The following is a 24,427-nucleotide window of genomic DNA, read 5'->3' on the forward strand; positions in this document are numbered from 1 at the left end:
GCAACAACAACAAGACAACACAAAAAAAAGGAAAACACTGGAAAAAGAGGACGCTGTGATGGCGACCGGGAAGCCACCGGCGCAGAACCTTAAAGTCAAGAATAACGACAGCAACACAAGCTGCGCCTGACTGCCGTCTTCCCCCTCCTATTCCTACACAGGGGAAGGCGCACAACAACGGGGTGGTGGCGGTGCAGGGCGGTGTGCACCCGGCGTCCCCCCTCTGGAGAGTAAATTTGTCCCACATACACGCACACTGCGAGAGAGCAGCAAACGAACTCACAAAAAAAAAAGAAAAAAAAACAGGAAGATGGCAGCGGATCCCTCGCTGTGAACGCGCGCGAGGTGGCGGTCCTGTGGGCCCCCTCCCCCGCAGCTGCCAGGCCCTTCCCAAGCGTGGAGGGGCGGGGTGGGGGTCGTGGAAACGAAAGCAGCAAAGACAAAAAAAAAAAACAACTGTAGTCGCCGCCCCACCATCACCACCCAACGCGGCGTATGTACGTGCATGTATTCTTTGCAACGAAACAAAAAAAAAAAAACAAGCCGAGCAAACGTGAATCACCAAGGTTACACCAAAAGACTGCCACCGACCGCATGGCTCGATCGAGGATTGCACACAATTCACTTCACAAGACCCCCCAATCAAAACGCAAAAACAACACAAGAAAACAAAAAAGAAGAAGAAAATAGGCAAAACATGGGACGGCTCCACAAGAGCCTCATCTTTGTGCGGCTCGCAGCTTACGGGCATCTCCCCAATTTCCATGTAGCCTACCAACCCACGCCTCTGCCTCCACCCACGTTGCATTTTTCACAGAGACTTCCTTTAAGCGTTGGTACTTATTAGTTTACTGTGTTGTTCTCAAATTTATTGTCCTTGGTTGTTATTGTGTGCCTTCTGCTTCTTTTTCCTAGACGTTCACCCGGTTGTACACGTGGGACGAGGCCGAGAGAGCGTACATGACGTCGTCGGGACGCAGTGGCATCCTCAACGGGGGGTTCGTGATGAAGTACCGCGCCACCCCCGGCAGCTTCTCGGAGGCGGGAAACCGGCGAAACACCCCGATGGTTATCCACGAGTGCCGCGAGAGCAGGAAAGAGAAGGCGTCGCCAAAGGTCCGAAAGTGCAGCAGCTGATTGCCGCACACCTTGAAGCGCGTTGTGGAGGTATTACTGTAGCTCGACCACAGGGCGGGGTCGTAGAGGTCGTCGTTCCCCTGCTGGCAAAGCACCATCTCAAAAAACTGCATGATGCGGTGATCGCGGTGGGCGTGGATAAAAATCGTCTGCAGCATGTTGGGTGAAAAGCACCGGCCCATCATGAAAGCCAGAGAGTCTTGAAACTGTTCCTCGCCGCGCCGGCGCCACGCCGGGTCGGTATGGTACGGAATGACAGAAATGCAGGAGACGAACGACTTCAGCTCCACCACCAAATTCTGTTCAAAGAGGCGCGTCAGCTGCGAATACCGTCCGCCCACCCCCTGCAGCTCAACTTGCGAGCCCAAATCCATTAAGTTCGTGACATTATTCTCCACCGTGATAAGTGGGATGTCGGAGAAATCCCAGCGTCCAAGCTGCGAGCAGTAGAGCAGAATTCCACGCAGCCTCAAGCGACCCCCGCTTCGCTGAATGGCGTAGTCCAGGTGGGACTCCGACGTGCTCAGCCCACGGATGTAGCACAGCGAGAAGCCAAAGTTCAGTTTCCACCACAACAAAAAATCGTTTGAGAGCTTCCGCGAAGTGAGAAGTGTCAACCGAGAGTTGGGGTAGATAGATTGTATGCTCTGCATCATCCGCACAAGTTCGTACTTGGAGATGACCTCATCGAGGTACTTTTCGTACAGCGAGGACTGCGCCGGCTGGCAAAAGGACGAAACCTGGTCAAGGAATAGAAAATTCTCCACCCCATCCTCCTTTTCAATGCGGCCAAGGTACTCCAAGGCGATATGCGCAAGAACGTCATTCACCTGTTGTTCAAGCCGTGAAATGGCCTCCTCCATTGTGCCCGACGCATGTGCCACTGCCGCTCGATGGTACCCCAACAACTCCCTCAACACCGCCATGGAACCGCCTAATGGAAGCTCCTTCAGAGAAACACCGTTTGGATGCTGGTCAACAAACGGTTGTTGCAGCAGCTGCCATCGCAACTCCCACACCTGTGCATCGGAATATCGTGACTCACAAAACGCTGACGAGGGACCTGGTTTGTCTTGCGCACATTCACGTCCCACTGGCGAGACTGTGTTGCACTGCTGCAAAGGCGTCATCCCCCCTCCCTCGCCACACAGCTCAGAGCTCGTGTTGAAGGGATAATAGAGCTTGACGTCACTCATCTCCGCGCTTGGGGAATCCAGCTCGAGCTCAAGTAAGTCCTGCCTTGACATGTAAACAGAGTCCCCGTGTGGATTGGACTCAAAGGAGTTATTGTTGGCGAACGTGCTACTGTCAAATGGTTGGGTCGCGCCAGCCATGTCCGGGTCTAGTCTCAACAGCACCTCCGCTAGGCCTCTAAGATTCCCTTCGTGCAGCACAAGCAAAGTATCGCCCTGCTCAAGAATGTACCGCAGGTCCAGTCGCATGACATTGCGGGCTGCCTCCTCTACACCCACGACGAGCACGTCATGCATTTTCAAAAGCCGCACAACGCGGGAGAGGGAGAGGCGCACAAAGTACCACGGCACGGGACATGTTGCAAAGTTGTTGCGGCGGCTGTACTCGTACAGGCTCTTCCAGTTATCCTGCGAACGTTCGTCCCATAAATCGGGCGGTGAGGTACCGGAGGCGGAGGCGACGCGCACTAAGTTCACAAGAAACGGCAGGATCCCGGGGAGGAGTAGCGCCGTGGACATGATAAATTTGTTATTCTGGTCAAAGATACACCTTCTATGCCCGCCAAGCAGCTTTGCATGAAAGGCGAGGCGTAGGCGCAAGAACTGTGGCACGTGTGGAGCGTGGCGTTGAAAGGTAATGGACCACAGCATGACGTCTGCATCGATGTTGCTAGAATCGGTTTCAGCGCCGGGGAGAATGATGATGGCGGACGCCTCTGATATCTGCAGCCGCTCCATCATGCGTCGATCAAGCAACCGCACCTGGTAGAAGCTGCTGCGCATTCGGTAGCGCGGGTGACGCCCAATGGCGAGCACCTCCGGTGAGAAACTGCTGTAACAGAAGCAAACCACCTTCATGGGGTAAAGTGTCAGGACCTCTTCAAGGATCGAGACGGCGTCCTCGTAGCTAACTTGCCCGTATACAAAGAACTGACGTTTCCTCCCCTTGTAGCGCGGAAACTCACGCAGAATGCGCAGCGTTGATATCGCCAATAAGACCCACGTGGGTATGGTGGCGAGGAAGGTTAACACAAACACCAAGGCCAGGGCACGACCATCCAACCCGGACGGAACGATGTCGCCAAAGCCAACGGTGGAAGCCGTCACCACAACCCAGTAGAGGGCATTCCAAATTCCAAGACTGTGTCCAAGCAAGGCATTATAGATGTGAAAGATGCAGCCAAACGTAAATAGAAGGGCAAAGAAAAAACTTAGTGGACCAGCGGCGAGGCGGATGACATCCAGTCGATGATTACGCGGCGTGAGCATCGCGAAGGAGTCTAGTAGAAAGAGGAAGTACTGTCGCATTGCCCAGCAGCGCAGAAAGAGGGGCACGTACATGCGGCTTACCCACCCCAGCCCACTCACAAGGGCTACAAAGTAGGTGATGATTCTATAACCTGACGTCCCGAGTACGACAATGATGGTGAAGGTGCTCACGGAGTGGGCGACGACGAGCTGTGAGAGAAGTACAAGGGACAGAATGGTCTGAACCGTCGCATACCAATCAAAATTCTTCCTGCTATAGTTCACCCAGGTCACTGTATCAAGCTGCGCTGTCTGCATGATGTACAGTATGACCATCGCCGTCTCACAAAGAAAGAGGAACAGCCAGATACACACCGCCACCACGGGATACCGCCGCACAAGGACCTGGAAGGAGCGCCTGGGTCCTGTCATCATGGGAAAACCAAACGGTGGCTGCGCGCGCCAACGGGGTCCACACCGATACGAGAAGTAAGACGTCCACCAAGATATTTGGCAGGAAATGCGGGTTCCCGCCTTTTTATAATATTCACTTCCTCGCAGCAAGGCGGAACGCCGCGTGAGACGTTCCTGCCTTTGATCACGAAAGCGCCACGAGGCGACGTGGGGCACATATTTGGCGTAGCACTTGTAGCGACCAACCATTGTGAGATCCATCGTATCCCTCATGGCCTCCGCTTCCGCGTCTGCCGCGCAGGGCAAGACGGGGCCCGGCGGTGACGCAGCTGGCAACGATCCTTCGCTTCCCTTTCTATCATTCTTCTTACTTCGCATGTACTACACAAACACCACTAGCCGGGGTCCTTGTAACCGGTTGTTATTGGTTTTGTTATTGTCCGGCTCCCTATATATATATGTATATATATATGTGTATATATGTGTATTCCTTTTTTTTTGTGTGTTGCCTTCTGCCTCCTCCTACACCCTCCGTGCAGCGAATGTGGAGAACAAAAATGCACATGCGCCCAACGGATGGAGCAGTTGCCTTACCCGCCCGCCACCACCCTCCTCTCCACCAATGTCTTCACGCAGAAGCGGAACGTGAAACAAAGTAGCCAGCACCCCCTCCCAAAGCGAAGAATAACAACAACAACATACATACATGTTGAAACCAAGTTTGGTGTCCCCCATCACCCACACAGACACACACACACACACACACACACACAGAGAGAGAGAGAGACAGACTCACGCACAGTCACACCGCCACACAGAAAGAAAGGAAGAGGAGAAAGAGGAGAAAGTAAAGGTGGCACAAGCTTAGGCCCCTCAGACACCGCCGCTTTCTTTAGAGTCGGATAATCTGGTCGGCCTGCTGCAGGACCTCCGCGTCGTGTGTTATGCAGAGTGCCCCGCGCAGTCGCCCGGACCGCAGTAACGTCATCAGCTGCGCCATGACGGCCTTCTTGGACGCCGCATCCAGTCCAGCGGTGGGCTCATCCATCAGCAGCACACCACCACCGTGGTACAAGGCCCGGGCCAGCATCAGCCGCTGTCCTTGCCCGCAGCTCAGCTGCACACACCCCGGTGTCACCCAGCCTGTCGTCAACGACAATGGGGTGAGAAATCCCTGAGGCAGGCGCCCGATAAAGTCCATGCACCCTGCCGCCTCCGCACAACTCCGCACCCTCGAAAGTAGTAAAAGGTTTGCAACCGAGACCTGGCTCCGTAGAGTGATGTTTTGGGCAATCGTAGCACCAGCGAAGATTGTGGCAATCTGTGGCATGTAACTGAAGAGCGTGGCTCGGAGAAGCCTGCGTGGAAGTGACGCAACCGGAAACCAACCGCCTTCCCCCATACCGTCGTTGTCGCAGATGCTATTACCGTCATGCACACCGCCATGGTCGTGGTTAGTCTGCGCCTCCGTTGTCACACCTCGGCGAGGTCGCAGCTGCAGCATCAAGCGGTTGGGGTCGGTTGTGTACAAGGCCAGGAGGAGACGCAGCAGGGTTGTTTTCCCGCAGCCACTCGGTCCTGTGACGCAGACCAGTAGTCCTGCCCCTGTCAAATCATCCTGCAGCTGCAGCGTGAATGAGAGGGGCGCCAGAAAGGCATTGACGGTGGGAGCGGCTGGGTACTGAAACTGCAGGCCATCGGCTCGGATGCGGTGAACTTCAACCTCCACGTCCTCGCTCAGCAGAGCCTCCCCCTTCCCGTTCGCGTGCTCGCACGACGCAGCCTGGCTAACTTCACCATCTATTCTAGTCGTGGCGGCAGCGCCGAAACTTCCTTCCAGGCGCTCTTCCCTTTCCCAGTGCCTGGGGTCGATAATTCGCTCCAGCGTATTTGCCTTATACGCATTGCTCAGCACCACCTCACCCAGCCGCTGGGCATCTACTGCCTCGTCCAGCAGCCCCTGCACAGCACGCATGGCCTCCATGAGAACTCCCTGCGCCTGGCACGTTGCCGCTGCCTGGGCGGTCACAATCGCCGGCAAAAGCCACTTAGTCAGAGAAATGAGGGCGTCAATGTTCCACAGGCGATGAAGGGAAATCACTACACGCAAAATGCGGCGCACCATTTCTGGCCCCTTGCGGTCCTGTGAGGAGCGCTCCGTCCACCAGCTCATGAGCGCCGTGTCCGCCCCGTGTGGACGCAGTTCGTAGATGTGTTCAATGATCTCCATCCCCCGTAGCATCATGCCGTCCGTTGCCATGTTGCCATTCTCTTCCTCCTCGGCGTCTACGTTCCCGTCTTGCACGCCCACAACGCACCTCCTTCGAAGCATCGTTAGCACGCCTGTAAGCAGGCTGGATGCCCCCACCGTCGCCAAAACAACCACGCGACTGTGTCGGTCCAGGGCCGCGGCAGCCGCTGCAAACATCGCCACGGCACGCACGAGTCGTGCAAAGTAGTTGTGTACCTGCACATCAACCCCCTCAAGGTCATTGGCGTAGTACATAAGCTGCTCCACCTCCTCCTGCTCTCGCGTGTCGAAGAACGTTAACGGCGTATGGGCAAGCGCCTCGTACAGCTGCCGCTTCACTGAATCGCGATGACACGAAGCGGAAGTGCGAACATAATCCTCCGTCACCCGCATCACCGCGGCGGTGGCGACAAGGCGTGCCCACTCAAACGCCAAAAGCCGCACAATGACCCCTCCGACTGCGTGGGAGGATGCGTCCCAAAAGCCATCCTGCGAACGAGACAGAAAAAGACTTGGGGCAATGCTCAGCAGCCGCTCAACCTGCTCCCGCACTGTGAACCCCGTCGTTGTGCTGTGTGCAGCAACGGCAGTAAGCAGGCCCATCATGGCGCACGAGAGCAGCTTCTCACGACAGCCGGCGTAGAGGTACCTGGCCAGACTCCACGTGTTTTGTAGCTGCAGCCGAAATCGCCGTCGGCGCAGGCGCCGCAGTTCCTCTGAGAGGGAAGACCAGCAGATCGCAATTGCCGCTGAGGAAGATGCAGCGGAGCACCCCGCAAGTGGATGAATAAACGCCCGGTAAAAGACTGTGGAATGGTCGTCAAGGTCAGCCAGAACATCGCTACATTGGCCAACATCGCCGTTTACCATCACTGCCACGTGAACCGCTCGGGTGAGCTGCAGACGCCACAGCAACGCCAACGCTGCGGCAGCAAGAAGATCGTCCTCAGACGTCAGGGTGGACTCTCTTACTGCACGCTGCAGCAAGCAAAGAACCTCACGCTCGTCCAACGCGTACCTCACGTGGTCCTTCCATATAATCTGCAGAGCGTCAGGAAGGGCGCCGTCTGCGATGCCATCTGCGCCTATGGGTAAGGCGATACGCCCGCCTCCGTCTGTCAACGTCAAACTTGGGGCGTTAAGAATGGCGTCACGCAGCTGGTCCCAATAATAGCGCACGGAAGATGCGTCTTCCTCGATGGTTATTATGTCTCCAGCAGATGCCGCGGGCGGCGCGCCTCGTAGAGGCCGATTACGCGCCTGTAGCCACATCATCGTGTAGTAGGCGCCATCTGCCGCCAGAAGTGCGCCAGCAACACCCCAGAAGAAGGTGCTGGAAGATACGGCACTTTGGGTGGCCCGCCGGACGCCACATGAAATTTGATACATCAGCGCCAATGAGCAGGAGGCTGGCCGTCCACAGGAGGAGGAGGAGGCGGTGGCGGATGTAGAAGGGCAACTATCTGCCATCGCTGTCTGGTGAGCGTTTTTACCGTGTTGTTGTCCTTGGTTGCTGATCGTGCAACTTCGCCCTCGCTCCTTTCCTGGAAACAGATACACACGCACATACATGGACAGGAAAGCACGGCAAGAAGGGCGCAGGCAAAAAGAAAAAAGAGAGAGAAAGAAGCAAAAAAACAAAAAAAGAATGGAAGGAGGGAGGGAGGGAAGGAGAAGAAAATCACCGGCATTCACAGCACGCCACTCCGCCGCCAATTAAGGCGGTGGAGAGGCATATGAAAGGAGGAGTACGTGAGAGAAAACAAAATAAAATAATAAATAAGAACCGACCGGCTGGCAAAGCCCCGCAAAATAGATTTCAATCTATGACTTCACAACGACTTCGGAAAATCACATGAAGCCATAGTCGTCCTCCTCCAGCAGCAAGAGCTCCTCGTCACGCCGACGCTTTCGCCCTGCGGTTTCCGCCTCGCGGGTACTGCCGCCTCCTCCAGCACCAGAGCCACTACCGCTGCCAAGCACATTACCACTCCTGCCTTGTTTTCTTCGCTCATGATCCTCCGCACCGCGGTCGGTCGCCCATTCCGCGTTTGCCTCGCTAATTGCGCTGTCGTCTGTGGTAGTGATGAGTGAGGCGACTTCTTTGCCGTACCGATCGCGGCCGGCGACAGAGTAGCGTACGATGAGGCCCACGGAAGGTCGGCAGCGCGCCGGATCCATCGATGGGTCCCAGAGAAACGCGTCACTGTAAAACAGTACGCCTGACATATCATCTTCCTCAGAGCGAATGACACCGCGAAGTTCATCCGCATCGTACATGCGAATCGTCCCGCAACGACGTGCCAGGCACTCGTCGGTGCCGCCTGATGTGGTGCCACGACCCCGCTCTTCTGTGCGACGACCGGAGGCGCGAGGGAAGAGACGCTCGAACCATGCCTGCTCCACCATTAATGCGTATCCGTTAGCAGGCAAGCCACGAAGTTCGTCTGCCCGTAACCGACGACTCGCTTGGTTCCCCGCGCGGTTCCACCGCGTAGTAAACGTCACGGTCTCTGACATCGACACGATGGGTTTCCCAACTTGTAGAAACAACAACAACAACCGCGCCGCCTCCGGCGTGAGGAGTGCAGCTGCCTGCTGCACTAGACTCTGGGTTCTGGCATCGCCGTCGTCAACAGCCTTAGAAGTCGTGCTCTTTGTGTCGTTCGGTTTATTTTCCGCATTGTGCCTATCGCCTGCGTCACCCACCTCCGTGGTACCCTTTGTGTTGGCCTCTGTCTTGGCCTTCCCAGCCTCCTCTGCTGCCGACTGAGAAGTCGTGTTGTGACTGGCCGAAGCACTTGTGGTTGTGGTGTCGGAAGAGGCCCCCAGTACGGAGGCCGTGGCCCTATTCGCCCTGCGATCACCCCCGCCAGTCCCTCGGGAGGCGTCTTTCGGTTTCAGAACGGCCGGAAGGTTCCCACAATAATACGCCTCCAAGACACGGCGCGTAAAGAAGTACTCCACGTTGTCGCGGGTAAAGTAGACGTCTGGACCACCCACTTCCGGGGCAATAAAGCCAAATCCCTTGCAATGGCGAAAAAGCACGCAGCGACCCTCGTGTCGGATCCCCTCCTCTGGACGCATGATAGCCATTTGCTCCTCGGCTGTTAGGGCCAGGCGCCGAGACGCATCTGCCATGTCCCGTTGCTGCTGTTTTTGACGCTGACTTGAGTGACCTGCACGCGAAGCCTCACGGTTGTTCCCCACCCCTGCTCCCTTTCCCTTGTTTCTGTACTCTGCCTTCGCGGTTTCCTCTGCCTCACCCTCTTCGTTCGCCACGAGGAGGGCAGCGTACTTTGTCGCCTCCCGCACCGCCTCATCGTCGGCGTCCAGCTGTAGATCAAAAACGTGCCGCAGGGACCCGTCGCCCGGTGGCGCTGCCACCTCCTCCATCTCCGTTGCCTCAGCCGCACGGCGCATCATCGCACTCACATCTATGACGCCGGTGTTGCTCATCGGTGCACCGGAGGACTCCAAAAAAAATCCCTCCGCCGCCACCGTAGCCGTCCCCACGCCGCTCTCGCCGTTGTTGTCGTTGTCCTCAACAGCCGCGGCAGCAGCAGTGCGTCCGCTTGCCATCCGCGCACATTTTTCCCTCAGCGTCTCTGGTCCTGTGTCGAGTACGACATCGGCCGGGATTGTTGAAAAGACGGTGTCGAAGAGGTTCCGTGATGTCAGCCGGGCTGCGCTTGACATTCCCCTTTTTTGGTAAAGATAACTTATGTTGTTGTTGTTTGTTTTTTTTTTTTTAAGAAGTAACCACAATGAAGAGGAGTAACAAAGACGACAAGGAGGAGGGAGAGAATAGAGAGGCACCGGGGCCTCCACCTCGTGTGGTGTGTCCTGCGTTTCTTCGTCTCTTACTCCTCAGCTCCGTCACGCACACGACTGGCAGCCACCTCTAAATACCTCCTCCCAACCACGGCGCCGCGGAGAAGGCGAAGGAGAGTATGCGTATTGCACGTAGGTACAGAGAAGGGGCACCTCGTTCACGCTGTCCACTTGTACGCGCCGGTGGGCAGCGCTCTTTCCCTTGTTCCGTCCCGTGTCTCTTGTTTTTTTTCCTCTTTTTACTTTAGTGCTTTCCTTTGAAATACACAAAAGGCGGAAAAGAGGCCTCCATGCCGCTCCGCAGCACCGCCCTGCATGTCTGCCGTGCCAGCTGCGAGCGGCAGAAGGCGGGCGAGGCATGTCACCGCCCTAGCAACCGCGTCAGGACCTGCTCTTGGGCTTGAAGCCGCACCTCTAATGCCTCGCGCTCCATCGCCTCCACCTTCAGCGCCGCCTCCAAGCGTCGCACGCGCAGCAGTAGTGCCTCCGTCTCCTCGGGAGAGGCGGGGGCAGTGAGAAGGCCTGGCAGTGCGCCGTCGTGGGTTTCGCCCTCCATTAACACACGCATCCGCTGCTGCAGAACGGCGTTTTCAGCGGTGAGGTCCTGCACGAGCTGCCGCAGCTGCGCCACCTGCTGCGAAGGGGGGAAGGAGGAGGGGGCTTGCGGCGACGCCACGCTAAGGGCCAGCGGGAGCGCGGGGGAAAAGTATCGCTAAGTTTATTGACTCCAACGGCGTTTATGAACGATGGAGCTTCGTCGTGCCGCAGCAGCCCTGAACCCCCCGTGGACGCGGACGCGCTGTTGTTAACATTACCCCCAGCCTGGGTTAGGGAGGAGCCGTCAAGCACCTCAAAACACGGCCCTTTTGCCGCAGTGAAATTCCCCGCGCCTCCGCCTTCACGCCCGCCCGGCACAAAACGTGACGGCCGCGGCGGCGGCGGAAGCGGCATACCTACAGTATTTTATGTTGTACGCCGGCCCCTCTTGCAAAACGCCTGCGGTCGGTAACACGTGCAGCAGGGGGAGGCTTGCTTTTGGGCACCCACCCCAGCGATAAAAGACAACAAGAAAGAAAAAAAAAAGGTAAACAATACGCACATGACACGTATTCACGCACGCGCACAAATGCATATGTTATACGCGTCAATGCGTGCGTGAAAAAAGAGGGGAAATAGGGAGACGGAGAAGGGATACAAGAATGACTTCAGTGCCCCCCACCCCCACCCCCACAAGCAGCAGCGCTAGGGCTTGGCGCACCATCTGCAGGGCAGCGCGAGCAACACAAGAGACGTAGGCACCACCACTGGCATTCGCTCACCGCCACACCACGAGCTCCCGGCAACGCAGGGACGCCACGGAGAGTCAAAGGAGAGAAGAAAAACATAAAGAAGAGACCTTTACACAACTCACTTAGTCCAGCAACTTTAAAACGTGGCCTAACCGCTACGATCAACAGCTGCAGCACTATTGAATAAAAAGGCAGAGAACACACACACACACACGCACATACACACAAAGGAATTGTATGCAAATATATATATATATATATATATATTGTTGTTGTTGTTGGCGATGTTTGCCTGTTTTTTTTTTTTGCTTCCGTAGACGCCAAAGCGGAAGAGCAGGGGCGGAAGGGTATCCCCTTACCGTCTGACCCCGCTCACTTCACCGCTCTCTCTCTCCTCCCTGATGCAATAGTTTGCTAACCCGCTTCTTCATCCGATTCACAAGCCCCTTAAGAGGTAGGTTATCTGTGCCACGCCGTGACCCGCCCGACGACGACTCTGACTCCCTCATGGAAAAGGGTGTCGTGGACGACGCAAAGCTTTGAGTCAGGTCCGCCCCCAGCTCCTGCGGCAACGCCTGGAACGGCACTCTGCTTGGGGACAGTGACGGCAGTGGCCTATCGTCATCGTAAAGCACAGGGATCATCGCCTCACCAGAGGAAGTGTTGAGGGTGTCGACCTCTGTATGTGCGAAAGCTGTGGCAGAAAAGGTGGAATTCGGGCCCTGCACCGCGTCGCTCTCCTGCACGAAAAAGTTCACACCATCCTTGTCGAGCAGCGGCGAGCCCTCTTCTGAGGACGGGGGGGAGTATCCAAAGCAGGGCAGCGGGAGGTCCTCCATGGAGGGCAGCACCATGTCCTCAAAAAGCATTACCTTCACGACGTTGGACATGACGACACTCATGTCCGGCATCAACTTCAGCACGGCGTTCAGGATTCCATCGTGCGAGGCGACTTCTTGGGTGAACTCCAGTCGAAGCTGCGGCGGGCGTGGGCCTCCAACCCAAATTTTGGAGGACGGCGGTGGCCCAACCCTCAGCCGCATGTGACTGGAAAGCTCAAGTATCTTGATGTTGAATATAATACTTGGCACCCGCACCCCGCGGTAGGTGATGGCAAAGCGGAGGCTAAACTTCAGCCCACCGCGGTACAAAAAGTCAAAGTCCAGCTCCACCTCCCCGGTGGGGAAGACGCTCGGCTCGCCAACCCCACGAATCAACGGAATCTCGCCACCGAGCTCAAGTTGATCCAGCAGAATTTCTCCATGGATGTGCTTTGGGAGTTTGCGGGACACACGTCGCAGCTTTCGGCGTATTTTGGCAATTAGGAGATCCTGTAGTCCGCTGGTTCGTGTGTTTTCAAAGAATAGGCGGGCCACAACGAGGTTAAACACATCAACGGAGGGCAGATGATTAATAAACACGCGCCACTCCTCGGACTGAGGGGTGGCCTGAAGCAGGTTGTACCAACGCTCCAGCTCCCGCCGCGTGGGAAACTTAAACAGCACCGCCTCCCACGTGTCAAAGCACTCCTTCTCGTCGTCCACCTCATCGAGGTCCAACCCCCCCGCCTGCATGACACCGTTTTCATCACTGTAGATGTCACCTCTCTGAGCCCTGCCACGACCAACCTCAAAGCCCCCACTGGCCCCTTTGTCATCCACGTGGTGACTGTGAACGTGGTGGTGGCGGTGCTTACTCGCTTCTACCTTATTTTCCTCTACCTGCTGCTTGCGTTGCTGACGCCGCTGCTGGCGCGACAGCTGCAACACCGGGTCCTCCTGAATCAGCGGCAATCCCTCCTTGCGGCGCAGTATAAGACATTTTCCCCGCAATGGCGCCTGTCGCGTGGTCGCGTCCGTGTGACGGTGGTATTTGGACAGCTTCTCCGACATGCTTGTCACCGTGGCGGTGTTGATCTTCCCAATCAAGTGTTCCGCCTCAATGATCGTGTGGTCACCGTCCTCCGACTTGTGACTACGGTCAATCTGGTACACAGAGATGGTTTTACCGAACAGCACGGCCCGGACAGGAATGACAGGGCCCACAATGTCGTTGTCGTAGCGCGCCATCTGACATATATCCTCCACCTTCCACAGGGAGACCTCCTTGTCGGAGACCTTCGCGGCGCGCTGCCGGAGCCTCATCTCCCTGCACCCAACCAGGCTCTCCAGCATCTGCTCCAGCTTGAGGAAAAGAAAGGAGAGAAGGAAGAGGGTCGTTGCCGCACCCCCAACGACGCCGCACACGAACGACAGCCACGAAGTCATCGCCAATGAAACGTGCACCTGCCAGTACGTGGGTGCGCCTGCCTAATATATTTGCTTGCTTCTGTTGCGTGTCCCCCCACTGCAGCTTTTCTGTGTGCTTTAGCCTTCAACAGGCCACCCCCGACACCGACGATCACCAAGAGCGAGGGGTGCACCGCAATTGAGGAGATGGGGTGGCGACAAATGACTTTTCGCAGACGCGCCGCCCTATGCGGATGTGCATACCCCCAAGTCAAGTCCCGACGCATGCAACAACAACAACAAAAAAAAAGAATAGATGGTGTGCGTGCGTGCGTGCGTGCGTGCGGGGTAGAAAAAGGCAAAGCGGGAGCAGCGTGGGTGCAAAGGCAACACAGCACAGCAGCCGGGACGCCCCGCCGCATACACGCAGAGAAACAGAGGAGCAAACACCCAACACAACTCGCGTTCTCCCTCATTCCGTTTGACACAAAATAAACCTTCCACGGGCACCACCACCATTTTATTCGGTGCGACCTCCTTCTTTCCTTCTCTCGCTCTCTCTCTCTCATTGGGCAGGGCGAGAGTGAAAAAGAATTGCAAGGAAGCACGTGCTCGACGGTTTACGTCGCATGGCGGCCGGCGGCTGCACGCAGTGGCACTCTTCACCGCTGCTCCCGCCGTTGTGCAGATTCAAGCAAACAAAAAATGACGGTGGTGGGCTGGCCCCCTTCCAGCCCCTTAATGCAGGAGTTACCGAACACACACACACAAGGCACACAAGGTGCTTACGTCTTGTATTTTCTTGGGTTGCTGATTTGTTTGTTTTTACGTTTCGTCTCGTTGTTGTCTACTCCCGTTTCCCACCGCACCAAGGCACAGCAGTATGAATTGTCAGCCGGAAACAAACACCACCTGCAGAGAAGAAAAACAAAAAAAAAAAATCACACACACAAAAAAAAAGGATACTTCACGCTGGCCGGGCACACTGCCATGGGGATCCGTGCAACTCCGCACGCGGGGCATTCCTGCTTGCAGCGGAGCGGGAAAAAGATGGAAAATATTTCCGCACCTGCTGCTGGAACAACGCCTGACCTTCTTCTACAAAAAAAAACTGGCAGCAATGTCGGGCATTCCAGTGGCGCGTTTGACAGCCTTCCGCATCAACTCACGCGCCTTAGATTTTAGTCGCAGCCTCCGCCCGTCCTCTGAGTTCGGTGGGAGTGAGGAGGGAGGCGTGAGGGCCACGGAGTCAGTGCAATTGCCGCCGCGGACAAGAGCCGGGGTTGCGGTGATGGCAGTATTGACGTCACTGGTGCTGTTTTCGTCGCCCCGAACAATTTGGGGTAAATCCAACACGTCGGATGACAGGGCGTTCACCCCGGTGGCGGAAGGCGTGGTGCAGCCAAAACGAGCGCTCACCGCGCGTGTTTTGTCCTCAAGATCATTTGCTGCAGCGCCCTCCGCCACCGCCGCCGCCACCGCCACCGAATCCGGCCTCACTGGCGTGGCTTTGGCGTGGCCGTGGCTGTGCGCCGCGGCGTTGTGGCGGTTGAAGCCAATGTCCCACATCTTCCGCCTGGCCCCCTGCGGCGACGACGGCGGCGTCTTTTCTATGCTCGGCAGCGGGAAGTCGTCCAGCGCGGGCAGTCCCATGTCATGAAGAAGGTATAGCTTGATGAGGTTAGTCGCAATGAAGCTGAGGTCCGGCAGGGAGGTGAGGATGCGGTGCAGGAGGCCGCGGCCGGACTGAACGCCCTGGTGCATCTCCACGCGAAGGTCGGGGGGAGAGAGGCCTCCAAGCCAAAACACCTTGCTGGGCGGCGGCCCCACGCTGACGCGCACGCGCGCCGAAAGATGCATAATCTTGATGGAGAGCACCACGTGCGGAATGCGAAAGCCGCGGTAGGTGAGGTTGAGCCGCAGGCACAGCGTGGCCCCGCCGCGGTAGAGCACATCAAAGTCAAAGACCATCTCCCCATTTGCCACCAGCTTTGGTGAAGACACATTGCTGAAGATAGGCACCTCCTCCCCAATGAGGAAGTCGTCGAGAAGGATGCGCCCCCCAAGCTCCCGTGGGAACTTATTCAGGCTCAGCTCATCAAAGTTTTTCTGCAGTTTCATGCCAATAAAGTTGGTCAGCGCCGTCATGCGCATGTTCTGCCGCATGAGACGCGTGAGCAAGAGGTTGAACGAATCGGGTGTGGTGACCGTCCGCAGGTAGGCTCGCCAGTGTGCGACCTCCTGCGGTGCTCCAAGTAGCGTCTGCCACCGCTCCTGCTCCCACAGGTAGTAGAACTTCACAACGAAGGTGTGCGTGGCGTCGGAAACGCGGTCCGTGTCGCTGTCGACGCTACCGGGACTCACAGTGGAACCCATGACCGCGCTGGTGCTGACCACGCTGCCTTTGGGGTGTTTGCCGCGACTGCGGCTCGCGGAGCCCCCACTGAGAGAGGAGCGAAACGGCTCCGACATGGAGTCCTCCAGCACGTCCCGGTCACCCTCAAACAAAGGTCCGTCATCGCAGGCGCGAATGTGCAGGACATGTCCGTGCAACGCCCTCGCCTTCGCCCCGTGGCGGCCGCTGTGCGGCACAAACGAGGGCTGCACGACGATGCGATCGATCCGCACACGCCCATGCAGCCGCTCAACCGTGATGACGCGCTCGTGGCTGCCCACCCCCTCCGAGTTCTGCACCTGGTACACCAGCAGGTGCCTGTCGTTCAGCACCAACCGGCAGTCGTACACCGCGCCAACAACTTTGCCCGCTCTCGGGTACGAAATGCGGCACACCGTCGTGTGCAGCACAGAAGACACACCAGTCTCCTCCGGCAGCGGCGCCGCCAGCTCCACCGTGTCCAGCGTGCTCATTGAGGTGTAGCTAAGGGCGCTCTCGTGGTAGTTTGCCCGCCTCAGGCGGGTAAGGGCGATGTCGCAGCCGGAGAGGCGCACGTAGAGGGAAAGCAGGATCTTGTTGCTGTACTGTACAAGCCACATGAGATTTTCGAGGCCGTAGAGGTAACACAGCGGCAAGGCGATGGCCCCGGCAATCCAGCCGTACACAAACAAGACAAAGGTGTCCAGCATTTCACGCAGGACAAAAAGGTCTCGCAGGGGAAAACTACCAATAACCGTTGTGTGTGAAAGTATAAAAATACATAAACGTATGTGTATTGTACGTGTATAAGACTGGGGGGAAGAAGAGGAAACCCTGGCAAGAAGAGGGGAGGAAGGAGGAGAAACCACCTGTGCGCGTATACATCCACGTGGTGCGTCGACACTTTGAACAGCAGGGTCACGTAGAAGCCGCCGTGGCGATGAAAGAGATCCCGCTGGCACGGCAGAGGCAAAGACCGAGAAACACACACATACACGCACGATACAACAGCGGGGGGGTGGGGGGGTGCAGAACATGCTCCGTGGGACGAAAAAACGCTCGGTACAGAAAATTACGCCTTACTCTTTGCAAAGCGCAGAGCTCCCCGCCTCCAGGCAGGAGAGCATGTCATGTAACTGACAGAACCACTCGCGCTGCCGCTGGCGGGAATGCAGCCTCACCGTTGTGTCGCGGGAACCACACAGCTCGCCAACGCCGCATAGCAGCAGCGGGTAGCGCCCCTCCGCGCATAAAACAAAGTTGCGCCGCAATAACTGCATCTGAACAGTCACTTCACGATTGAGGAATGTCTCCGCGGCACGTACGCGACAAATGTACGCAGCATCAGCCGAGACACCCTTCCCATGCAGTCTACGCTTCTGGCGAACTTCAGTTGTGTGGTGTGCCTGTGGCAGGCGGGGAAACCAGTCCTTTTCATTGCCTGGGTTCCTTTCACCCAACTCTACGAGCGCCACGCCGCCGTTGGTCGGCAGTGTGGGGGGTTTGGTGTACTCCATCACGCATGGCATGTCTGAGAGAAGTGGGCAGTACTGCAGAGACTCGGGAAACGCAGCGTCCTCGGGGTCAACGTCGGCGTGGCCCGTTTTTGTCGGTGCGCCTTTGCGCGGTCTGGCGTGCGATGAAAACAGCTTCTGAAGCACAGGCTCCTGCGCGAGCTCCGCCATCTCCAAGGATATTTGGAGCAGATAATTATTACCCTTGACGACAAACGGGAAACTGCCGCTAAGCAGCTCCCTCCAGCGGCGTACGGCCCGCAAGAGCTCCACGGAGACCTGCTGGAGTAGCCACATAAAGTAAAGCACACCATGGCGGTAGTAGCGCCGCCGTATCACCGCCGCGCCAACCTGTGGGATGCCCACGACACCGTGAACGGCGGAGGATGCGGGACGCCGTGGAAACATGCAAGCTTGCTGGTTCGGCAAGTCAAAGAAAGGCGTTAACGACTGCAACCGCTGCCATGGCTGTCGCTGCCTCACCCATGGCCGCAGCGAGCCACTACGAAAGGGGCGCCGTTGCGCCGCATCGTCATCGCTGTGCCTGGAGGCCCTCTTAACGCAAAGGTCGGACTCGGCCATCGCTAAGAACTCTCGTAATTTGGATATAATCGTCTCCCGCTGATCTACGATGTCCAGCACATCCAGCGTCCGTGCCACGTGCCTGCGAAGCAGCCAGCGTAGTTGCATCATGTCCGTAATGACGGCTTCGTGCTTCCCCGTGGCTCTCACGCCTCTGGCGCCGCTTCTGTTGACATTGACACCGGGCTCCACCGATAGGCGTCGACCTCGTTGTTCGAGTGGGCTTGCTGCACGCCTCGCTAAGAGACCTTTAACATGGTTAGATGCATGAGCGCCTTCCATTCGCGTTTTGAGTAAACACTGTTTTTCCCTGTGTCGGCCCACTGCGCCCTGTAAGAGGAGGGCATGGCAGGCGGGGTGTCGAGAGTGTGTGCCCCCTGCCACGGTACGGACGGCAGCCTCAACATGCTTGCACACCGGTGTCGCGGTCGAGGCCGACGTCATGCCCTGCGAGGGAGTGGGTACGATACCTTCAAAGGAGCCACCGTTTTTGTCCAAGCCGCCGCAAGAGTCAGAGGGCGGCGGCGCAGATGTCTCTTGTGTATCTGCCTCCGTTGGTGACATGCGTGACGGCGTTTCTGCCTCCTGCCGCACTGCTCGCTCCACGGGGGTGATGATGTGCTTCTCAATCACGTCCGCGTCTATCGCGGGCAGCCGGCAGCTCCGCATCAGGCCTCGCACCTCCCCCAGAAGATCCTGCAGGGCCAACGCCTCCCGCCGCCTCAGAAACTTCTCGGTAAAGGCATCCTGCTGATTCTGCTCGTGCAGGTCCCAAGGCGAGGAGGAGGCCCTGACGCTCCCACCCTCCTCTGCCTCCCACTCCACGCCTTGGTTGGCGCCGTCACTGCCATGGATTTTTTCCGCCGCGGCAGGAAAAAAACCCTGGTTGTGCCCCATGAGTGCCTCATATTTATTCCCCCACCAATCCCCGTGCCGCCACGGCGCCGCAAGGGCGTCCACCGCCTCATCCTCTTGCAGAGTCATTACACCGCTGTTCCCGGCCTCGCGTGTTGCCGCTGTTGCTACTGGTGGTCTCTCGTCCCGCCACGCGGTACTGACGCCGCCCACAAGATGCCGCTACCCTACAACTGCACCCATCCACCCAGAGAGAGAAACACGAGGAACAGTAAAAGAATAACAACAGCAACCAAAAAGATACAAGACAACTTCCGCCCCACCGCACACACACGCAGAGCGATAGAAGAAGGCTGGGTGACTGAAGCATATATAGGCAGCAAGCAACTGATCACATCAGATTACCCGCCCTAGAAGACGGCAAATCACGCACCTCAACACATCAGAAGATTATCGTGTTCACGTTTATCTCCAGGCATCGGGTGCGATGAGCAAGAATAAACCACACACGCCGGCATGCCGCTTTGATCAGAGCATGGGAGAGCACCATCCCAATCCTCGACGGTAGTCGCGGCAGTAGTAGGCGCCGATAGACGGCGTCGCCCACACGCTTCATCTCATCCTCAGCAATTACACCATTCACCACAGACGCGATGCGGCGCACCCCATCCCTGGTGGAGACGCTGTAATTATTACTCAAGCGCATAGCAAAGAGAACAATCCGTTCAAGGCGCTCAACGGTTAGTCGGTGCACATAGCAAAACTGTGGCTGATGGGATGGAGAAAAGACGCTTATGTTTCGAATCCTCGAAGAATAAAAACCGCTGCCCTGGTCAATGTAGGCAAACCGCGGGGTGCTCTTGGAGGGTCGCTCGTACAGACGCTCGGCCCGTGCGGCATGGCACGGCAGATTTGGTGCGCAGGCCGCAAGCACGTAGCTGTTGTGTCCCTTCCACCTATCATAGTTAGCAATAATGGCGTCAAAGGCCATTTGATCCCAGCGCTCCCGCGTCAACAAGTAGTGTGTTGGCGACAGCGGCATCCCATCGCCTCTGCCGGTGTCAGCATGGCTGTTGTTATTGCGAAGCAGCCTTTCCATCCATTCATCATCTTTCACACCAGGAGCGACTTTGAGACCCGGTTTTCTGTTGTCACCCCTCCTACGCTTCACAGACCGATGTAGTCGCATATCACCTGCAAAGGTGGATTGCTCCACCAGATGCACGTCCCACAGCCAAAGCTGCACAGAGGCCAGAATGCACTTCAGGTTTGATCCACCAAGCTGATTTATGAGTCGTGAATCCTCGCACCTCGAGATGACTGCCTTCGCCCGCTTTAACTTGAACACCTCGGACTCCACCCAGTGCACGTAGAACGGACCCAGTGAGGCGGCGGCGGCCTTTATGTAATCGACAGGAATTTGCACCCACGCCGTTGGTGGGGTGCGCCTAAAGGCAAGAAGGCGATCCATGTGAAACGCCACCGTCTCGCTTGCCGGCTCCAGTTCAAATTTCCCCTGGGGAAGCTTCACCACCGCCGTGACGTTGCCGTGACGAAAGGAAAGCAAGAACTTGATGGTACGTCCTGATGCAAGCAAACTTGACAAAGGCTTCAGTGCCATCCAGTTGGCGGGGTTTCGAAGGTATGCCAGGCAGGCAAAATCCTTACTTGGCGTGTAGTCCGCGTCTGCTGGGTCACAGAACTCCACAGAGCCAACGCGCTCCTTCAGCCTCTTATAGATGTCAGGGTTATATTCAGAGAGATGTGATTCTTTTTTGTAGCAGTCAGCCAGCTTGGCAGACAACTGCGGCGTGGCGCCGGGTTCCACGACTGCTGCCCCGCCCCCACTAACAATGTTTTGAAGCAGCGGCAACAGCACGCCATGATGTTTGTATGTGTAAATATCTTTAAAGTTATGGACACCCTGCGTCACGGGTTCAACCGTCTGCCGCAGCAGCACCGCATATCTGTCGCGAGCCAAGGACCACAGCATTTCAGAGAATCCCGCGGGAAAGATGCTTGGATGCGGCGGAAGCAGCGGGAGTTTGTCCAGAGGTTGGCACTCCGGCAACACGGCGGTGGCGAACTGCTCTGTTTCGGGCTGCCGCACCACGCGAGCCCCACCTACTTTATTTTGCAACCACGCACTGTTTGCGGCCTGTTCCCCATCATGCCATGTCATATATTGAAAGACAGCCAAGTTGAGCAGCGTGAGCAGCAGTAGTAAAGCGACCAGCTGACTATTCACGGACTGCCTCCAGTGGCCAGTGTTGCGTCCCATTCGTGCGTAGCCGCGCAACAAGCGGTTGACCCGCGTGCAGCTGTGGGCCACATCATACATCAGACGATAATCACCCCACCCACCCACCCAAAAAATAAATAAAAAAAAAAGAGACAGCGTGGAAATAAAAGCACGCATAAGTACTGTGCGCTGGCATGTATTTTTCTCTCGCCACCCACCCACTCTCTCACTCTCGCCGTGTGTTGTCCATCTCTCCCTCTTCAAGGCCACGTATAATATATATATATATATATGTACGCCGCACCCCATCCCGTGCGGATACACCTTCTCACAGCCCAAGCGACTGAGAAAGACGCCTGTTCTCCGACTGCAGCTCGCGCAGAGCGCTCATGTTTGCCTGCAGCGGCAATTCGAACATCTCCAGACAGCGAGTCAAGTCTTCGCGCAGCACGGCACACTCCGCACGCTCCTCAGCAAACGCACGCTCAGCCATTAGCACCCGATGCGCCAACTCATTTGCAGTTATTTGCATTTCCTCCACGGCCTCCGCGTCCGCGGCTATTTGTTCTCGCTGCAGAGGCACTAGGTCCTCTTCACAATGCCTCGGCTCCTGCTGAAGCCAGTGCAGCTGCTGTGGTACTGACGCCCCTCTTGGCTGCAGAGCCTCTATCCTTCCTTCCTCTACTGTATCCTTTTTGTCTCGTCCTCCAGATGCCTGTATAATCTCCTGCCAGGAAAACGTGCTTCGCTCTTTCTCCAACGCTGGGAATATTTCCCTACCCGGCTCCCGCCGCCCCTCACCTCGCTTCATCAGGTTGCTCGCGTCGTGAGTGTTGCCAACCACACATGCTGGCTCATGCACGGAGTCGCTTGGAAGGAAACGTTCCAGGTCCCACTCGTTTGGTCCCACCATCCCTTCTTTTTCCGATTCCCGGAGCCATCGATCCGCGGTGCCGTCTCCATCGGCGTCTGACCATGCTCCTACGCATCGCTGGCGTCGCCCCCCGATAAAGGGGAACACCTCCTGCAGCCGAACCACATTATCAGCATGTGATAACTTCTGAGATGGGCTTTCTCCCACAAATGACGGCCTCGTCCAGGCCGGCGGAGAGTCTTTGGAAGTGGCCCAGTGAGACGTCACAGGGGAAGACCGCCGTGTCACCTCTGCCTGCACCGCCGCTTCTGCAGTAAGGGCAAACACAGTGCCCACTGCTGGAGCGTCTCCACGCCACACATGCGCGTCTCCAGCCCTGCGCTGCACCTCCTCCACTCTGCCTGCTTGTGTTGGTGCAGTGCCACCGTTCAGGACGGCCTTCTCGACGCCGTCCTCCCCCCCTTCCATTGCAAGCTTCCCACTGCCACCGTCGTTGATAAACGTGGGAGCGGTGACGGTGGCCTGCAATGCGCGCTCCTCCGCAAGCACCATATCCCACCCCAGCGTGATGAGCGGGCGACGCCTCAACAGTGATTCAGAGGAAGTCATTGAAACGTTACTCGCAGCATCGCTTGGTTCGTCGCACTGCATCTAATTGCGCTACAGATGCAAGACGCATGCTCGCGCACGGGAAGCTTGACCAGCCCGAGAAGCAGACAGCCCCTGGTGCTTACTCCACCCGTCTCCGCTGATCTGCCGTTGAAGAGGGCTGCAGAGCGATGCTGACCGGGAGGACGCGCGTATGAGAAGCCGCAATCAAAAGAAAAGGGAGGAGGGGGGGGAAGCTGCTACTTCGGCTCTTGTGTGCAGAGATGTGCGTGTGTTTTAGCAGGGCTACATCCAACAAGAAAAGAGAGGGGCAAACGAAGAAGGAGGAACTGAAAAGTGTGAGGGAGTACGCGTTTCCTCCCTTCCCTCTGCCCACACACACCAGCACGCCTCAGCGCCAGAAAAAGCAAAGACAAAACGGCAAAGCCGAGAAGATTCCTCGCCCACCGTGTGGAGCACCTTTTCTTCTACTTGTGGATGGTGCACCATTGCCGCCCTGCAATCCCTTTGTGCGAACGCTGCGCAAGATGTGCAGCAGGATATCCCTCCATCACGCCCAGACGAGCAGAAAAGACGGCCACAGGGGGGAATGCAACATACATGCACACGCAGAGACTTCCACATACAAACATATACATAAATAAAAGAGATATTCATCAATTAATCTCACCGAAAATGGTCCTATTCACCGTCATTGGGGTTCATAGCTGGTGGTCGAAGGCACGCGTCACCTTCCTTTTCTTTCTCTCTCTAGACACACACACACACATATGTACATGCACATATGTGTGTATGTAGTCGTCATGTGGGCATGCATGCATGTATCACATGTTCCTCACTGCGCGGCTGACTATTCGGCTCCACTGCAACCGCATCCTCGCCCCGAGGCCCGCCACACGTTATTTATTCATTCCTTCATTCGTGTTCTTCTCGCAAGGGCTTCAGCCTCCACACACGCATGCATACACACACAAAGACACATGAAAAAAAAAAAAACAAGATCTCCCAGAGATATTACTACTAATTGGTTCTTCTTTTGACTTTAACCTTTTTTGCAAGTGGTGGTGCTCCTGATCATGGTATCCACATAGACACCAATGCGTAGATCTACAGCTGTACATGTCCTCTGGCAAAAAAAAAAACACACACAGCACTGCACTGCACGCCACACACACGACAAGCGAGACAGTGAGACAGTGAGAAAGAAAAGCAGCAACCACAACCCCCTGGATAAAGAAAAACCGTAATTCAGACGGAAGCAACAATCCCAAAAGAGAGAGAAGAAAAAAAAAAAAAGTGCAGTGCTACGACTGTGATGTCCACCACGCTGTGCCTCACACGTAAGCACACCCCACACGCGTAGTCATCACCCTTCCAGATATGACTCTTTTTTTTTGTCTGGTTTGGTTTTGCCAATAACACCGCAGGCCGGCCTGGTGGGGTGGGCATAGACACACGCACACAGACGGAAAGGTAGAGGGGTTGGGGAAGGGAATAGTTGAGAAACAAGGAGATACATGGCAAAGCTCAGTAGGTAAAGGTATAGCCGTACAGGTCTATACATGGAGGCAGAAACATATTACATAGATGTCGATGTACTGCCTCAATTAATAGTTGGTGTGTGTAGAATAGAAAGAAAGGAATTAATAAAGAAAAGCAAAAAACAAGACGAGTAAACAAATAAGTAGGAGAAGATGAAAAACACACACACACCAAAAAAAAAAAAAAANAANANANANACACACANANANATACTACTACTACTACTACTACTACTACTACT

General features: G+C 56.3%; 8 protein-coding genes and 3 pseudogenes across 8 annotated transcripts, besides 13 other annotated features; all 11 read right to left on the minus strand.

The window, feature by feature from the left end:
- The first annotated feature begins 283 nt into the window (after positions 1-283).
- Positions 284-303: a microsatellite.
- Positions 304-911: 608 nt separating this feature from the next.
- On the minus strand, positions 912-4,370 carry TraAM80_02265 (calcium/potassium channel (CAKC); the record flags this gene model as incomplete). Its single annotated transcript, XM_029379276.1, has 1 exon — positions 912-4,370. The coding sequence occupies one exon, from the start codon at positions 4,368-4,370 to the stop codon at positions 912-914; it is 3,459 nt and encodes a 1,152-aa protein (XP_029240899.1).
- Positions 4,371-4,441: 71 nt separating this feature from the next.
- Positions 4,442-4,480: a microsatellite.
- A 251-nt stretch (positions 4,481-4,731) lies between these two features.
- Positions 4,732-4,765: a microsatellite.
- Positions 4,766-4,884: 119 nt separating this feature from the next.
- Positions 4,885-7,713, minus strand: TraAM80_02266 (ABC transporter; the record flags this gene model as incomplete). The annotated part of the gene is made up of 1 exon (XM_029379277.1): positions 4,885-7,713. The coding sequence occupies one exon, from the start codon at positions 7,711-7,713 to the stop codon at positions 4,885-4,887; it is 2,829 nt and encodes a 942-aa protein (XP_029240900.1).
- Positions 7,714-7,847: 134 nt separating this feature from the next.
- Positions 7,848-7,923: a sequence feature (GA-rich).
- A 171-nt stretch (positions 7,924-8,094) lies between these two features.
- TraAM80_02267 (uncharacterized protein) lies at positions 8,095-9,942 on the minus strand (the record flags this gene model as incomplete). Its single annotated transcript, XM_029379278.1, has 1 exon — positions 8,095-9,942. One exon carries the CDS (start codon positions 9,940-9,942, stop codon positions 8,095-8,097), a length of 1,848 nt encoding a protein of 615 aa, XP_029240901.1.
- Positions 9,943-10,124: 182 nt separating this feature from the next.
- On the minus strand, positions 10,125-10,369 carry TraAM80_02268 (hypothetical protein; annotated as a pseudogene).
- Positions 10,370-10,440: 71 nt separating this feature from the next.
- On the minus strand, positions 10,441-11,028 carry TraAM80_02269 (hypothetical protein; annotated as a pseudogene).
- Positions 11,029-11,564: 536 nt separating this feature from the next.
- Positions 11,565-11,593: a microsatellite.
- A 16-nt stretch (positions 11,594-11,609) lies between these two features.
- Positions 11,610-11,633: a microsatellite.
- Positions 11,634-11,743: 110 nt separating this feature from the next.
- On the minus strand, positions 11,744-13,540 carry TraAM80_02270 (uncharacterized protein; the record flags this gene model as incomplete). Its single annotated transcript, XM_029379279.1, has 1 exon — positions 11,744-13,540. One exon carries the CDS (start codon positions 13,538-13,540, stop codon positions 11,744-11,746), a length of 1,797 nt encoding a protein of 598 aa, XP_029240902.1.
- A 375-nt stretch (positions 13,541-13,915) lies between these two features.
- Positions 13,916-13,940: a microsatellite.
- A 193-nt stretch (positions 13,941-14,133) lies between these two features.
- Positions 14,134-14,161: a microsatellite.
- A 173-nt stretch (positions 14,162-14,334) lies between these two features.
- Positions 14,335-14,586, minus strand: TraAM80_02271 (hypothetical protein; annotated as a pseudogene).
- Positions 14,587-14,692: 106 nt separating this feature from the next.
- TraAM80_02272 (uncharacterized protein) lies at positions 14,693-16,678 on the minus strand (the record flags this gene model as incomplete). The annotated part of the gene is made up of 1 exon (XM_029379280.1): positions 14,693-16,678. The coding sequence occupies one exon, from the start codon at positions 16,676-16,678 to the stop codon at positions 14,693-14,695; it is 1,986 nt and encodes a 661-aa protein (XP_029240903.1).
- Positions 16,679-17,047: 369 nt separating this feature from the next.
- TraAM80_02273 (uncharacterized protein) lies at positions 17,048-19,048 on the minus strand (the record flags this gene model as incomplete). The annotated part of the gene is made up of 1 exon (XM_029379281.1): positions 17,048-19,048. One exon carries the CDS (start codon positions 19,046-19,048, stop codon positions 17,048-17,050), a length of 2,001 nt encoding a protein of 666 aa, XP_029240904.1.
- Positions 19,049-19,361: 313 nt separating this feature from the next.
- TraAM80_02274 (uncharacterized protein) lies at positions 19,362-21,260 on the minus strand (the record flags this gene model as incomplete). Its single annotated transcript, XM_029379282.1, has 1 exon — positions 19,362-21,260. The coding sequence occupies one exon, from the start codon at positions 21,258-21,260 to the stop codon at positions 19,362-19,364; it is 1,899 nt and encodes a 632-aa protein (XP_029240905.1).
- Positions 21,261-21,432: 172 nt separating this feature from the next.
- Positions 21,433-21,457: a microsatellite.
- Positions 21,458-21,489: 32 nt separating this feature from the next.
- On the minus strand, positions 21,490-22,686 carry TraAM80_02275 (uncharacterized protein; the record flags this gene model as incomplete). Its single annotated transcript, XM_029379283.1, has 1 exon — positions 21,490-22,686. One exon carries the CDS (start codon positions 22,684-22,686, stop codon positions 21,490-21,492), a length of 1,197 nt encoding a protein of 398 aa, XP_029240906.1.
- Positions 22,687-23,427: 741 nt separating this feature from the next.
- Positions 23,428-23,469: a microsatellite.
- Positions 23,470-23,593: 124 nt separating this feature from the next.
- Positions 23,594-23,625: a microsatellite.
- Positions 23,626-23,786: 161 nt separating this feature from the next.
- Positions 23,787-23,818: a microsatellite.
- A 578-nt stretch (positions 23,819-24,396) lies between these two features.
- Positions 24,397-24,427: a microsatellite.

Source organism: Trypanosoma rangeli, assembly GCF_003719475.1.
Source record: "Trypanosoma rangeli strain AM80 chromosome Unknown Tra_15.4_contig_00050, whole genome shotgun sequence".
In the NCBI taxonomy this organism is placed as follows: domain Eukaryota; phylum Euglenozoa; class Kinetoplastea; order Trypanosomatida; family Trypanosomatidae; genus Trypanosoma; species Trypanosoma rangeli.